Source organism: Pseudopipra pipra, chromosome 11 (genome assembly GCF_036250125.1).
Source record: "Pseudopipra pipra isolate bDixPip1 chromosome 11, bDixPip1.hap1, whole genome shotgun sequence".
Classification (NCBI taxonomy): Eukaryota; Metazoa; Chordata; class Aves; order Passeriformes; family Pipridae; genus Pseudopipra; species Pseudopipra pipra.
This window is the reverse complement of record NC_087559.1, coordinates 10,619,131-10,635,316: the sequence shown is the minus strand read 5'-3', so window position 1 is coordinate 10,635,316 and position 16,186 is coordinate 10,619,131. Positions and strand designations below refer to the sequence as shown.

Below are 16,186 nucleotides of genomic sequence, written 5' to 3'. Positions count from 1 at the left end.
CATCCCTTTACTCATATTTCTGATGCTTAGTTCTTACCTCAAGTACAACCATCCCAACTGACAGCTCCTTACCTCTCATAACTACCATTTCACCACTAGCTCTGATGAAGGGACTATAAGCCTTTTAAAAACAGAGTTCTTGCAAGTGTTAGGAACCAGATAACAATCATTTTGCAAAGGCTGTAACACTGCACGTGTCCATTCACACCTCAGAAACGAAACTATAACAGCTTGAAGTCAATGAGACATAGGTTTATGTATAAATATGCCATGCTGTGCTTTGTCATGCAGAGTTGCTGAAGCAGGGACATAATAAACTTTTCTATAGTTGTGGTATCAAAGCACTTAAATATATATTTATCTTCAGGTGGATAAAGTCAGGCTTAAGGCAAGGCCACATTTTTCTCATGAATCAGCAAAGCTCAGGCAGGCCAGTAATTTCACATAAAACAAACACTGAAATCTCTTCCGGAAATTTCTACTATTTTTTGTGACAAATCTCTAAAAATGTTATTAATTTCATGCAGAATTAAGTCTCCTTTCACAGCAAACACAGCCCTACTCTTTTCAGCAAAACACTGTGACTTATACATAAGCTTACATTTCCTTACAGGTATTAACTAGAAAAATCCACACAATCTACACTCAAAAACCATATTAGAAAAGAGAAAAAAAAATAAAGAAAGAATAAGGATTTCATGGAAAATATTCCAGGCTAAAACATGACTTAGATCTTAGATTTCTGCCCTGCTGTGCTCCAATGGCAGGGATTTTGCATTACTCCACTTCAGCTTTAAGTATTGCCTCTTGCAGAAAAATAACAGCTTCTGCCCCAAGTGTCTTGCAGGATGAATTGCCCAACTTTACAGCAATATCAGAACTCCAGGTGAGATGGGGAGGAGACTGAGACGCTGGTTAAAATAAAGCAGCTGGTTTACTGCATGAAGTGGGTAGGGTGAGAACAGAAGGGAATCGCAGATCCTCTTGGTGCAGGCTTGCTAATTAAAATGAGTACATGACTAGCCCTTAAAACAGCTGTGCTTAGCACTCTGGTCTTCAGGCTACACCTCAGAAGGTAACAACAACCTGGAGTGCACAGAACTTAGTCTGCCTCATCCCTCAGTCCTCTTTGCCAGACTGATAGGGATTCTCTGGGAAAAATAATCAGGGGTCTGGAGAGCCCTGGCTCATCAGCTGGCACTTTTTGGTGTCTGTTCTTCAGGGAGACACTTAAATCCCTCAATGCCTGTTAGTCTCAGAGTGATTCATGCTGGGAGAAGATCTGGACCCACTGCACCATTGCTCCCATGGAGACTCAGAAGTGACTTTAACACCAGTAATGTGGCTGGTTTCTTCTTCTAGTGGAGGCCAAGCAACCAAAAGCACAGTGCAAGAGATGTCCCAGCTTGCAGATCACCAGAGCATCATGTTCATGCCCCTGTTGTTACAAATGGGAAGCAATGGCTGCTGCAGAACAGGGCGTCTTCTCCTCAGGCCTGAGGCAAGCTTCATACCACAGATCCTTCACATCACTCTTTTAGGTGTGGGTTTACAGAAGAGCCAACTGAAGCGCCTTGGCACCAAGACCTCCATCATGCCAAGCCTTTCTTTACCAATCTAATCCTGTGACTACTGGTCTTATTCCTGCTTCTTCCATCCAAGGATCATACAAATGTAAATTAAGTCCCACAGTGTCACCGTGATGCATTATTATCCCCATTTTACAAGAAAGGGAACTGCAGCACACGGCAATCGAGTCCTTTGTCTTGGTTCGCACAGTGAACCACGGTCACAGTCTGAAGCAGACTTTGAAGCCCTTCCTCCTTCACACTAACCACTAAAGTTTGAATTCCTTCAAAACCTGTTTGCTCTAATCCATTAACCACAGTTTTAGTGCATCTGCAGACCTGTTCCACAGCAGTCAGGAGCCAAGGAAGGCATTTGGGTCCCAGCGTGGCTGCCAGGCGAGGCGTGAGGGCTCCGGCGAAGAGAGAGCTGAAACATCTCGCGCCTCCCAAGAACTTCTGAGATGAGAAAAACTGAAGATAACTTCAGAGCTCTTCCATCATCTCCCTGTTAAAAAGCACCTGAAAAGTTACATCCAGGTGAATCGAAATTTGAAGTGCTATTGTCTTGATTACAGAGCTGGCTACAAAGGAAATTAACGAATAATAATTTCAAGGAGGGATTTAAAATTTCCATTTTCATTTTATTGTCAAAGTAAATATATTTTTATGAAGAACAAAAGAAAATATACAGAATTGTAACTTATGTACACTGGCTTTATAGGTATTTTTGTTTCCAATTTACACAAATTTGATACGTTATTAAAAGATATTTTATATAGATATGCATCTATGTACAGTTTTATTTACATACATTCATAGGATGTGATATAAACCAGTCAATAGATGATAGTTCATTTATATTAATTTCTAGAGGACAAAAGGAATGCATTCACTTCAGCTAGACCTGCTGTTCTCGCACAGCGCGGGCTCCTGCTCTGCCTAGCACTAGGATAGCACTTTCCTATTTCCCATTTTGCCAACAAAAAGGACAAACAGATGCTGTCTGCGAATGGAAAGGAAATGCAACATCCATTATAAAATCATTTCTAATTACTGAATTCTATTTTCTTCTAAAGCTTCTTACAATTGCCAGAGTTGAAAAGAAAAAAACAAAACAAGAAGAAACAAAAACAAAATCATTTGCCTGCTACCATCTGATTATTTGTTTAAATTCCCTTCTTAGCCAGCTATCACACAAATTTGTTTCTTTTGGCTACTGTTCTCACCCATTCGCCCACCCCAGCTGCATGGAGCTCTGACATGGCTGTCAGGAAGGAGAGGATTAGCACTGAAGATCACCCTTAGACCCTGATCTCGCAGTGCTGTCCCACCAGGCCATGATGCCTCCAATCCTCCCTGGGCACAGGCACATCCTACAGACCCTGCCTGCCAGCAGGCAAATGGAGACTTAGCTCCAGCCAGCGAGGCCTTGATTCATGGTGGTTGTGGGGATGCCTGGTGCCCATCAGGACCACCAGGCACCTCCGAGGCTGGGGCCCTGGTTTCTCCCCCACGATCACACAAGAGGATGGGAGTAGAGATAGGACCAGGGCTCAGATGCTCTCAGAAATGTCTTCCTGCTGCCTTACATGCAGACAACAGCTGTTCTGCTAAAGACAATGGATGCTGCAAACCAGACTCAAAGGAAAGCAGTGTGTCCTTCCACACCTGGGCATCCTTTCACCCCATGGCAGCACAGGACAGAAGCAAGCACAAAGTACTGAAAGGCTCCACTCCAAGCCATTTCATCCAGCCTGAGCTTCCCAGTTTGCCTGGGATGTGCCTTTGCTTAAATATATATATATATGTATGTATGAATATATATACATAAATATTTATATATAGCCCTAGCCAAGGGAAAGGTAAATGTGAGCTGGGGAAATTAGAGCTGCATAGAGATGTGTATGAAGGCACATTCCAGTGCTCTCAAGCCTTCTCTCCCCCTGTCCCCAACTCCCACTATTCCTCCTCCTATGGCCAGCCCCTACAAATCCTTGGCTCAGGCGACCCAAAAACAAAGGAGTTGTTTTCATTTCAAAAGGAATTTGCTGTTTCCAAACTGGACAAATAGAGCAGCTTAATAAAAACTCACAATGAATGGCCTGTACATGAGCAAAGCCCTCAGGAATGCCAGGGCTATAATTAACTAGCAGCAAGCAACTTTTACATTTTCCTGTGCAGCAGAAAACAGCTAAAAATAAAACACTGTAATTTCCAAAAGAAGCAGCAGCAAAGGAGGGACAGATAGAAGGAAAGAAAAATAATATCCTTAAAAGAAAAAAAAAAAAAAAAGGAAGAAGCACCCCGCTCCCCTGACCCAAAAGGAACTTCATTCTCAAATCATATTTGAAGGAACATGGGGCACTCAAACATGGTGGTATAAAGTAACAGCATTGACTGTTCTGTGGAGACAAATAAATTATCACTAGAAATACAGTGAGCAAAGTGCTGTCATCAGCTGTTGTGAGATGGCTGGGTGGGAAGGGGACAGCGGGAACAATCAGTTCACGGAACGGACGGAGCGGTTGCTTCGTGGGAATCGATGCACCTTGACATGTTTGGACAAGTGGTCACTTCTAGCAAACTTCTTCTCACAGACGGGACACTGATAGGGTTTCACCCCTGAGTGGGAGCGCCTGTGCCGGGACAGCTCATCTGACCTGGAGAACCTGCAAGAGAAGAGAAGCCTTTTCAGATAAATGGGGTTTTATTTTGCTAAGTCTCTCACAGCAGGTAAAAAAAAGTCCTGTCGGGCCACTGGGAGACTCCACAGTCTGAAAGGGACACAAAGCAGGGCTGATTTGGTCTCAACCATCAGTCAGCAGCAGAGATGGAAACACACAACTATCAGCCTCATGCCATGGCAGCTCTGGACTCAGCAATACATGGAGGCAACGTTTGTACCAGCCTCGCCCGAGACCCAATAACATGGGTACAGCTCCACAAAAACAGCGCTGCTCTTGATCCCTCTGCCAGTCTCCCTCAAAGCTTCTCCCACAACCTCTCTCCTGCAAATCCAAGTACGGACACCTCTTAAGCAGAGACAACAATCACCGTCTTTTAGGAGAAATCTGCTTTCAAGCTCCCACTGACACAAACACAATGGATACCCATTAACTGCACCTAGTTTGAGAGGGACTCCAGATAACAGCTAGCCATAGCTACCCAAAGCAATATGACAACTTAGATTCAGCTGAAAAATTGGCTTCTGTACATGCTCCTGCAAACTAAACAAAGAGTCATTAACATCCCAGTAACAAAAACACTCAACATTGTAACAGCTGAAGTTCAGGTGGGCCCCAATGGCCATTAGCATAGTTACTATATGGGTAAATTGAAATCAAGGTTGAACCTTTAATTACCAAAACCATCTTTCAGAGTCTTTTGAATTTTAGATATTTCCCACCTTCCATCTCCATAGAAAAATCCCCAAATAGCCACTGTGAATCCACAGGCTTTACTGAACATAAATCAACTAATCCTTTGGTCTTAACAGTAGGGCTGACTATATTCTGAGTTTGGACATGACTGGGAGACAGAGGGTTAATTAACAATGTCACACTAAAACAACCCTGTCCAGATGGGTACAAAAAATTTTCTGCCTGACAAAGGGCAATTAAGTGTTTTGTTGCCAGAACAGTAACAAAGAGAGGCACAGAAAGAGGGCTTGCAAGAAATGGTATCAGCTGTTTATTTACAATAAATAAATGAAGTCATGGGCACTAGCTGAACAAATGGGGGAAAGAACATGTAAAAAAATGTGCCCTTCTGGCGCAAAATATCATATCACCAGCAGAGCGAATACACTACTTTTATAAAAGGGGAAAAACAGGACCATTGGGCTCCTATGAATAAGTCCTTCATGCAAGAAAAATAAGTTTCCACATAAAGGTTTTAATTAGCTCTGATCTCCTGCCACCAGTTGAGGAACAGGGCATAGGCAGTGGGAAAGCTGGTAATGGTTTCCTCAGTTCCTGCAGCTCTTCGATCTGGTCATGCTCCTCAGAGAGCACTCACCCAGTACAAAGCAGATGCAGATACTCGCCATGGGTCAGATATGGTGTGAACACATCTCTCCCAGGGGCATTTCTACGGGAGAGTCATCCATTCACTTGCATTTCTTTCATCCGTTCACTTGCATTTCTTCCTTTCCTTTCTTTGGTATCCCCAAGGTGAAAGATTCAAATTCTCCATTAAGGACAACGAGCAGATGCCCTTACGGAGCTGTCAACCTGCTCCTTGTCTGGGATGAATTTTCTTTGTAAAGGCTACGAGAGAGGTTTCTCTTCATCCCTTGTACTTGTACATTTCCTTTCTCTAGCTCCTCTGCTCCTTTCAGCCATAGCTTCCCAAAAACACAGTCTGGACCTGTGAGAAGCAAGGTCAGGGATTTCTCCCAAGTCCTTAGCAGGGAACTAGTCCAGTGCCACATCCTCTCAGGGATGCTCTTGTAGAGCTACAGGTGAGTGGGTCTGGAGAGGGCAGGATGTTGCCTGTGCAGACTGCCTCAGCAGGACTCAGTGCTGGACAAGGAACAGCACTGTTGCCAGTGGTGGTTACCAAATCCAGGGAAAAGAGGGAGCAGAGAGGAAAAAGTGCCTCTGCAAAGAGCTGTCCTCTTAAACACAGACTCCAAAGGAGTAAAACCAAACGTGGCCAAGTTGCCTTGTCGCATGTCCTTGGCCATTAAGGTCACCACCTGCAACAGAAGTGCAGTAGCACCTGGCTAATCCTGCACAAGAGCTTCACAAGTGCGTTTTGAGGGGAATTGTATGGATGGTGTCAGAGGAAGAGGCGCATGTCAGGAACAAGCTTGGATGAGTTCATCTGATAAAAATACACTCTGCCTCATAACGATGTCCTTAGCTGAAGAGGCAGGAATGTTGCAACACTGTTCCCCAGCAGTGACGAAAAGATCAGCTTACAGAGCCCACAGAAATAAACCTCGAGCTGTCTGTGTGTTTACAAAAAAACAACGCAAAGGTTAGGACAAGGAAGCCAGGAGGATCTTGTGGCCTGGGTCTGCAGTGAAATATTTGCAGCACCTCCTGGCACTGACATCAACCCAGGAAAAGCACAAATAATCCCCCATGGAATGCCAAATTCAACCAAAAAAGAGGAAGCTCCAAGGAACACCTCACCATTCTGTCACTTCCATTTCCAGACAGATTCCTCCTTCACAAGAAAGGTGGAGGGATCTGCGCAATCCCACAGCAACTAAGAAGAGTCTTTTTCATCCTTCTATCTGGTGGAATCCCAAAGGACCTGTAACTACATCTCCCTTGAAGACAAATCCTAGAGTTCCCTGATGTGTAGGACATGTCCTGTGTCTCCTGACCATATGAGGACATTGCTATGTGGCTCACAGGGCAAGAAAATTCAACAGCTTCAGCCTGGTACTCCATGGTCCCTACCATGGCCACCAGCTGTTGAGACCAACTGACACTGTGCCTCTCCCCTGTAGTGGAGGGGAAGCTCTGAATTTGTCCTGCCCATCCTGAAAGCTCTGCTAAAATAAACCAGCACACCTCCTGCACACCTGGAAACCCCTTGCACAGCACCACCAGCAAGAAAAGCCAATGCATGACACATGCCCTACCCTACATGTTGTACTTCCCACGCTGGCCCAGTCCCATGCACACTCCTGACCACATGCATTACCAGCCTTTAAACCCTCCCTGCCAAACCAGGCAGAGCTTATATCCCACTCTGTCACCTGTGGAGCCTCCAGACAGAAGGTGCAGTGGGGCAATTGCCTAATCCTCCTGCCTTGCAACAACTGCAGCTTTGCACATGCTGCACCAGGGAGGAAAAGCTGTGCCATGACACAGCTGCTGGGCCTGGCCCACACTACAGCTCAGGTCTTTGGCTGGGCCTTTCTGAGGAGCAGGGCTAACCAGAGGCTGGTGTGCCAAAGGTATAAACTGGCACGACACGGATCAGTGCATCGACCGGGACAGCGGGGCATTGAACGCCGCGGGTCACTGGACACTTACACACAAACGCCTCTCTGCAGCCTGCTGAAAACAGCTCTTCCCCTGTGCCAAGGAAGGGCATAAGCAAGCAGAGTTCAGCCTCCTCCAAGGAGGTGCTCTGGTTCTCCAGCTGTCCTAGGAGTGAGCAAAAGGGTTTGCTGTGTGCACACTCCTACCCTGGTGCATTTAAAGCATGCAACCCATCATAGCAGGGCTGCCCAGAGAGCTGGAGAACCTTTAACACCCCAGAGCTCAAGCACTTTGTGCTAGGCAACACTTTGTTTTGGTTTTGAAATTACTATCTCCAGTGAGGTCAGATCTTAAGTGTTTTCAGTGAAAAAATAAATACACAAGCACAAGAATGTAGGGAAAGGAGGGGGAAAGCAGAGCCCAGCAGTGTTTTAGTGCTTAAATTCATTTGAGATTACATAAAACTGTGAGCAAACAGAGAGTCCAGATACATTTGACTTAAGTCATGTGAGATCACAGCTCTCACTGAACTTCTGGAAAGGTAAACATGGTTTATTGATGAAAGGGGACTGAGTAATTCAATGCTCAATTGGGTCTGGCCTTTGATGTGGGAGCAGCGTGCAGGGGATGTGCAGCAATCTGAGGCTTGTGCTAGGTGAGCACAGGAGGCACCTCCCTAAGCACAGCCTCTCCTGTTGGCTATAAACTTCCTCTTGGAGCAGAGCCCTTCCAAAATTTGGGGGTTTGTGGGTTTGTGGTCACATCCTGGGCTGTGAAATTCAACAAGACAAACAGCAACAGAGTTTGAAAAGCCTTTCCAGAAGCTGTTCCTCGTAACATGTTCCTCATAATGAAAGTAATTCCTTTCTCATTCCTGTTGGGGTCATCTTTAAAATGTTGTGGTGGTTGGAAGTTCAGGGTGCTCCTGGTTGCAGGACCTGCACTTCTCTTGGCCCACCAGTATCCTACTTTTGATCCACATCATTCACTGTAACACTGGGAGAAGGGAGGCACCCGTTGTAAGTTCAATCATCCTTCACCGCTTAATATTTTTCCTAAACGTTCCCCTTGGTTTTGCAGCCTGGGGAACACCAGCTCTCTAATAACATGGAGCTGGAGAAGGTCATCCACAGACAACACTTCAGGCTTTGTATCCTGAGCCACAAAGTCACTGAAAGCATTGGTACAAATTTCAGCATTCATCAGACAAACCCTCACGTGCCACATGCAATTGTCACAAAAAGCAGAGTTTTGGTTACATCCCAGCACAAGGAAAGCCAACATGATTTGCTGCCTGTGTGCTTGTACTCTGGCACTCAAACCAAAAGGAGCAAGTGCCTCTCCTGCAGATGAGGAGGAACCAGCCTGGAGCTTCTGGGACCAACCTGCTGAACATCACAGCTTTGATGTCAGGGCATCCTGAGCAGCAAGGCACTGAGCTGGCTCATGAGAAGTGCCACCAGGACAAAAGGAAAGAAAATCACCTCCAGTTTGTAGAGCCACCATAAACTGATCTCCTCAGTCCTTCCAAGAGGCAAACTTCAGACTGACCCAGTCAGGGATCAGCAGGTTCAGCTCCATTCTGACCTTTTCCCTCAAACCAACCGAGCCATCTCTAACTGCTACATCTCACGTACTTGCATTTTTACAAAATGCTCTCCTGTTACTTTTTACCTGATCTGTTGCTCATGATCACAACCATTTCCTCGTTAGACATTGTTCACTGTAGCTCTGCAGCATATTCTTTGAAAGAAATTCAGTTTAATTTATACAAGGTAGCTAAGACTATGTTTTCTCCCATCGTCATTTGTGGTGCTGTATATTAATTAGACTTGCCTGCTGGCAAGTAATACAGCTAACTGGAAAGAGGGAGGAAGGCTCCCATCAAAGTTTCCTTAAAATAAAAAGTTGATATTTTTAACAAAGATTCAATTTTTCAGCTACTATTAAAAATAAAATAAAATAAAATAAAATAAAATAAATAAATAAAGAGATGCCCTCTTGCTCAATCAAACCTGTAATCTTTCATTCAAGCAATGCTTAACTCCACCTCAGCCTTCTGGTTATGTTGTTACATCTGACAGCTTTTTGCAACTTTGAGTGGCACCCACGCATTCTTCTGAATCAAGGCAGAGAATAAAACCCCGAGTATGCCAGAGTGTCACTGCCAGCATTTCCAGAAGGAGTGGGATGGAGTGCATTTTCTATGAAAGTGCACAGAATACTGCTTTTAACCACACTTGCTTATCCCAGCCCTTCACTGACCATGTTTAGTCCCACACAGTTGGAGCCACACACGGCCACGCACAGCGATTCTGCCCTAAACCACTCAGTTCACTCACAGCCTCAGCTGGTACTAGCCACAGGTCTGCTGTGGCTGGTGTGCTGCAACCAGGCTGATGCAAACACAAGGTATTACCTGTGGTAACAAGCTTAATTTGACCCTCTAGAATGAAGTACAAATTACAATGCTACTCCTTCTATTTTTTTTAAGACACTTAAACAGCTGCTGCCAGCAGGTGATGCTCTGCTATTTAATTTATCAAAGCCCTTGGATCACCTAACAGAAAGAAAAAGGTTTTCATTCTCAAACCAACCAAACAAGTTTTGGAAACAGAAACAGTTTGTAAATCAGAGTACAAACCTACTTGCTCAGCAAGTTAGGTCAAGTGAGCAGAAAGGGGAAGGGGGATTGGACAGAGCTGCACCCCAATACTGACCTCCATCCACAGCCCGGCCACGTGCACGCAAAGGGCTTTTCTCCTGTATGTCTCCTCAGGTGGGCTTTCAAATGGCTGCTTTTCGTGTACATCTTGGTACAACCAGGAAAAGAACATTTGTGCATTTTAATGAGTTCAGCTGCAGGGTTCTTTTGAAATTTCTGACCCATGATGATTCCCGTCTGACCCTGGATCATGCCTCCTGGCCCAATTGGCTTGGCAGCAATGGGGACGGGAGCAATGCGGACAAATTTAGAGGACAAGTTCAAATTGGACGACTGAACTATCTGAGGCACAAGGGCAAATGTCTGTCCTTGGATGTTGACTAGGAGCTGTGCAATTTTAATATTTTCCTGTGCTGGTCCTTGGGAACTGGGGCTCGTGTTGGACTCCTGTTTGATCTGTACAGGCTGAATTTGGAGCATAACCGGTATCCCATTCTCGAGGGTCATTCCTCCATTTGAAGCTTGGCCACCTTCTGTTGTGCTGTTCAACTGTTCATTTTTACTCTCTTTTAAACTAGTGCTGGGTAACATATGGTCTTTTTGCTGTAGCGAAGCAACAGAAACTTGGCTGCAGGCTCTCAAGTCCTTGGTCTCACTTTTAGGTCTTTCTTTGAGCTCCAAGTCCATGTTCTCCTCCAAAAATTCCTCAATTTCCTCAAGTGTGGGCTGAAATGGTCCTGAGTCTTCCATATCCACAGCAAATTCAGGCAACCTAAAGTACTCCTCTTTCACTATCGGCTGGAGTCTCCTTTTGTCCCACCATGATGTATTGGTGTTTCCCAAAGATGCCTGGGACAATAAGTAGTCTAAGATACTGTCCTGACTTTCTGCACTGGATGTGCTTCCATAGCTGGAGCTGAGGACCTGGGAATCAGGGCTGGAACAAGAACAAAAGCTGGACGAGTCACTGTCATCTTCTGAGAGGGGAGAGGGCAGCATTTGGTAGGACCTCACCCCTGCTGTCATGTCCCCAAAGTATCCAAGAGAAGATCTTGTAGATGAAAAGGATTCATCAGTAGGCAGCAAGTGATCCACCATTCCTGGGCGATCTCTTAAGGGTATCCCAACAGCATATACCAGGCAGCCAAAGTTCAGGTGAGAGCCTGAGTGTACAAAACCAAAACAGCAACAGTCAGAAGTTGGTTTAATTATTTATCTCCATGAACTAAAGCTTGGAAAGCCCTCTAGCCCACAGGAAAGTCCAGAGCATGCAGCCTCACTGAGTACACATGCTGCTACATGCTTTGATATGTCTGTACCACCCCAAGGACTGTCAGGGCCAAAGCGTTTTGCAGAATTGCACCACATATTTGCAAAAGAATTCTTTCAGAAATCATTTCCCAACTGTGTGTGCTCTAAATTTACATCTCCATTCCAGAATAATACTGGCAAAAGAAAATAAATTATGAGCTTTTGCCTAACAGAGAAATCTAGAGCCAAAGAAGGGAATGGGGAGAAAAAAAATAAAGTGCTGAAATTTTTACCACCTAAAAAAAAAACAAATAAAAAAGAAGTTTATTGCTGGTGACCATAAAATGCAAATCCTTTTCTTATCTTGTAGCTTTCCACCACCTTATTTTTAACTTCCTCAGTTCTACAAATATAGGCTGTTCAGCATAATGCAAGGATCAATCTGGCAGGAGCCAAAAATATTTACTGTGCTTCAGCATTTACTAGGCGGATTTTCCCCTCCAGATGTAATGAATCAGTGCGCCAACGTCATCATCACCTGCACTGTCCTTAATAAGGCTGGCACTGCGCTGAGCTAATTACCATGTCCTGCAAGGCAGCTGGTGGTTGTTTTCACCTCGCTGCTCCATGCTCCTTTCTCTCTGGGTACGGAGGTTCATGCGAGCTGAACCTCGTTCCAGTTGCTAAACTGGGAGGGCGGTACGGACTGTACGGACCCTCGGCATCTCAGCCTGCTGTGAGCCACGGTGGGCAGCTGCGATGCCAGTTTCCCCCTCCTCCGTGTCGAGGCGGCGAGCGGAGCATCCCGCAATCCCGACTCACGTGAGCCGTAATCCCGCTACAACCCCACGGAGCCACAACAGCAAACTCCCCCTCCCCAGCGCAGCCCACCACAATGCTTGCTTACGGCGGCGATTGTCCTGCGCTTTCCCGCTTAAGGCAAGCAAACTTCCTAGAAAGGTTTCTGGGGAGGGAGAGGCAGGAGGGACATCTGCGTATTTTTTTCTTCCCCCCCCCCCCACTCCTCCCCGAGGGAAAAAAACAAAGAACTGCTTACAGATGGAGACTATGCCTCCTAGAAAGCAAACGCAGAGACCTCCCGATGGAGCGAACACTGGCCCTCAGTCATTCGCTCAAGGTGACTGATTGAAAACAGAGCTGTACATGTGCATAATAAAACAACTCTTTCTGTGGAAGGTATGTGGACTGCAGAGATAGAAGTCATTTGATCAGCCTATGAGGTTTTGCGTGTGTGTGAATTAGGAGGCATGTGACCCAGTGCGAAGGAAATGCCAGTCAATCTTGTTACACGCTGTCATTTTCCACAGGCTCTGCTGCTGCGCTTTGGACGCTTTGCCATGAATAGTCAATAGCTCCCAGTTTTGTGCAGGGAAGGGGATGGTTGTTACTGCTGTTGCAGAGCATCCTTGCTGCCTCATCTCCAAAACTTGCCCTATCTTTCCTTCTCTGGAGAAAAAAAATCAAAAGGTGTCTGTGTGCTCAGGGCTGCAGCAAACGCAAGGTGAAGTATTTTACACAACACCCCTAAAGAGCTCTGTCCCATTGGCAGCATCTATTAATGTTTCACAGGAAACGGGGGTGGGGGGGTGGAAAGCACCCATATTTCTTAAAGATACGGCTTCCTCATTCAAACACACATGGAGGAAACAGTGAAGGGTTGAAAGAAAGGCTTAAAAGTAAGATTGCATATTTTCCTGGTATGCGCGTCCTGTCACTCAGCTATGCCTGGAACAGATAATGAAATACCCACATGTGCCTGACACGAGGAAGTTCAAACAGAGGTTAGTGGCTCTGTTTTGTGACCTTAGCCTATAATCATTGCTTATAGTAAAAGTGAAGAGTCAGAAGAGCTGAACTATTTCTAACACACTTTTGTTTTAACTCCATGCATTGATGGAAAGTTTCCCCAGCAGAAGTCCCAGAGCTGAGCTATTCCAGTTTTGAAACAGAAAACACAATATGCTTCTGACAAGTTTATATTGGCATCCAGTAAGAATTCACCCAAGCAGATTGTTTCTATCTTGCACCAAAAACTGGTGACTGTCTTGTGAAATTTGGGGCAGAAAGAAGGACTTGCCCTCAGATAGTTTCTGATTCTTCCTTCTATGTCTGCATTGTTTCAGCCCAAACTTCTGAAGAATGAGGCTGTGAGAGAAAACTGGACTGCAATGTGTGTTTTTCTAAGAAAAGCTGGCGTGCTCTGTGTGCACCAAAAGCAGTTGGCAAAGTTCTTTTTAAAAAACAGATAATAAAATGCCTGCAAAACTAGAAAGCAGCATATCAAAATATCCATGTATTTCACTGGGAATAGAACTAAACTGTAACTTGAATAAGGGCTTAAACGAGGGGAAAATTAAAACCAACAAACCCCTAGCAACTGCTGTGGGCCAGTTATCACAGCAGAAAACAGCCAGCATGCTTGTTTCTCATCTCCTTTGACAAGGAACATTGTTGCTCAGTGTAACCGGAGTCTTTTTAAGAGGGGACTGTCAGAGGCAAATAGATTCGGGCGCATTAAGGGCCAGTTCTGCTTTCTGTGCACTCTCAAAGCTTGCAGAACAGCCAAGAAGATTTTGGGGAATGCCTGGAATGCAGAATCAGGCCCTGGCTATATTTTCCCCCTAAAGGCCAGGCTAACAACCAAAAGGCTTTCATCCCTACTTTGCCTGAAGACTCAGCCAAACCCAGAAGATTAGAAAACAAAACCAAAAAAAGCCAGGGCTGTGAAAGCTATGAAAACTAATGATGCTGTTTCCATAAAGCACTTTCATCTCTAGGAGCCCTGAAAACATGTTAGAAATGTAAGCACCTATAGTGAGACCACAGTGCCTGAGCCACTGAAAACAGCCACTTCTAGAGTGAAATACAGCAGCTGTTCAGCAGCACAACCGTCTCCAATTTTTAAGAGTTCCCTGGGTTGTTATGATGTCCTTTCTGCCAGAAACATGTTGTTCTGTTTAAAACCTGTCCATCTAATCGCTGGCTAAAAAAAATATTGACAAAATGAAACAAACCAGAAAAGGCATATTTTGATGCAGAGCAACAATAATATGCTAAGTCCTGGGAACTTGCTGAAACATGGGGACATATATCCCAGTCTGTCATTTCTGGACAGTCAGCCCAGCACAACTCATCACACAGCATATATGAGATGCTGACAGTCATTTCCTATGTATACTGCCACAGCTTTTTCTGGTTTAGGACTAATCTCTTTAGTGTTTTCTCTTGTTCCCTAGAAGGTTTTAAATCTGTTCAGGCTGATTCCTACTCCACAGAGCATGCCATAAACCAGGCAGTAAACCAGGCCCAGCATTTCTAAGAAATTAAAATAGAAATGCATGGGGGGGGGGAAAACTAATAAAAAGAAGCCACGAGCCAGGAGTAAACCCATTTGCTCTCCTCTCTTCTGCGAAGTGGCTGTGTTGCTCCATGAACACAGGGGGGTGTTTAGAGTCTCCCTGTTTGTTTTTTCCAACCCCACCACTTATGGAAAGCTGCAGAAACGTTCCCAAAGCTTTCTCTTCTGAAAACTGTCCCACTCCAGCCGCAAACTTTGGTTTCTGCAACAGGAAGCACTTCATCTGCAATGTCCTCCCCACGGAGTGCACCCCGCTGCCTCCTGCACCCCGGCAGGGAAGGGTGCCCCAAATAATGCGTGGCACCAGCTGCCTGGGCAGGGAAAGGGGGGCCGGGAGACACACACATTCCCATCCTAGCACAAGCACAGCCAGGTTTCCACGCCTGCAAAGCATCTGCTTATTTGATTTTTTGATTGTGGTTTTCTGTTTTGTTGGGGGGGTGTGTTAATTATTATTTATTTTATTGGTTTTCCCTCCATGCCTTTTCAGGAAGCTTTGGGGACCCGAGCTCCCCCTTTCTCCCCCGCCCCCGGCGCGGTCCCCTGGTCGCGGTGACCAGGAGTAAACCCCCCTCTCCCCGCCTGTCACTCCACCGGTGCAGCCCCGAAAGAGCCCCCCAGCCCTGGCCGCAGCCCGGCACCCTCCCGCTGCGCCGCCGGGGGTGGAATTTGATCTCCCACCTGCCCCGTGAGCGGGCAGCAGCGGCACAAACACCCCGGCCGCCGGTGCGGTGCTGCGGCAGCGGGTGCGGGGGCACCGCCGGAGGGGTCGCGGCCCCGCGCCCCCCGCTCGCCCTTACCTGAACTTCTCTGCGGGCCGGGACGGGGGGGAGAGGCCGGGAACGACCAGAAGAATATAAAAACAACAGCGAAAACGGGGGAAAGAAAAACAGAAACCAAACAACAAAGCCAAGCCACAAAAAAAAATAAAATAATTAAAAAAAAAAAAGGCAAAGATAATTATAGAAATAATAATGATAAAAAGAATTTAAAAATAAACATGGAGGGAAAATCCCACGCACGACAAAAACGCAGAATAATAAAAAAAAAAAAAAAGCCAACGACAAAACAAAACAACACCAGAACAGGATCCCGCACGGGCAGGAGCGGCCCCGGCGGACGCGGAGCGGCGGGAGGCGGGCGCAGCTCCCCCGGGAGGCGGGTGCGCGGCTGCGGAGCGCGGCCCCGCTCCCGTAGTACTATATCCCCCTCACATGACGGGCGCCCGGCGGCGGCGGGGGAGGCCGGGGAGAGGCTCGACCGCGTCCGCCGCCACCATTGGCCCCGCGGCGGCGGGGGCCGGCCCGGCCCCGGCCTCAATGGGAGCCGCGGCACCGCCCGGCCCGGCCCCCGGGGCGGTGCTGGGCCGCCCAGAGGG

General features: G+C 46.3%; 1 protein-coding gene across 3 annotated transcripts; it reads right to left on the bottom strand.

Annotated features, from left to right (window-relative positions):
* Positions 1-2,188: 2,188 nt before the first annotated feature.
* Positions 2,189-16,035, bottom strand: KLF15 (KLF transcription factor 15). 3 transcript variants are annotated; one of them, XM_064667484.1, is made up of 3 exons: positions 15,609-16,035; positions 10,234-11,341; positions 2,189-4,237 (listed from the first exon to the last, which is right to left on the bottom strand). In XM_064667484.1, exons 2-3 carry the CDS (start codon positions 11,274-11,276, stop codon positions 4,069-4,071), a joined length of 1,212 nt encoding a protein of 403 aa, XP_064523554.1. In that variant the 5' UTR covers positions 11,277-11,341; positions 15,609-16,035; the 3' UTR covers positions 2,189-4,068. The 3 variants fall into 3 exon arrangements, with proteins under 3 accessions (XP_064523554.1, XP_064523555.1, XP_064523557.1); XM_064667485.1 differs by lacking the exon at positions 15,609-16,035 and adding an exon at positions 12,487-14,151; XM_064667487.1 differs by lacking the exon at positions 15,609-16,035 and adding an exon at positions 11,811-11,918.
* Between the last annotated feature and the right edge of the window lie 151 nt (positions 16,036-16,186).

What these genes read in the sequence shown, in the direction of transcription:
- KLF15 (XM_064667484.1), bottom strand. Translation starts at nt 11,276, where the DNA reads ATGGTGGATCACTTGCTGCCTACTGATGAATCCTTTTCATCTACAAGA. An exon ending in TGGCCGGGCTGTGGATGGAG is followed by an intron (nt 4,238 to 10,233) that starts GTCAGTATTGGG and finishes CTTCTCTTGCAG; the next exon opens with GTTCTCCAGGTCAGATGAGC.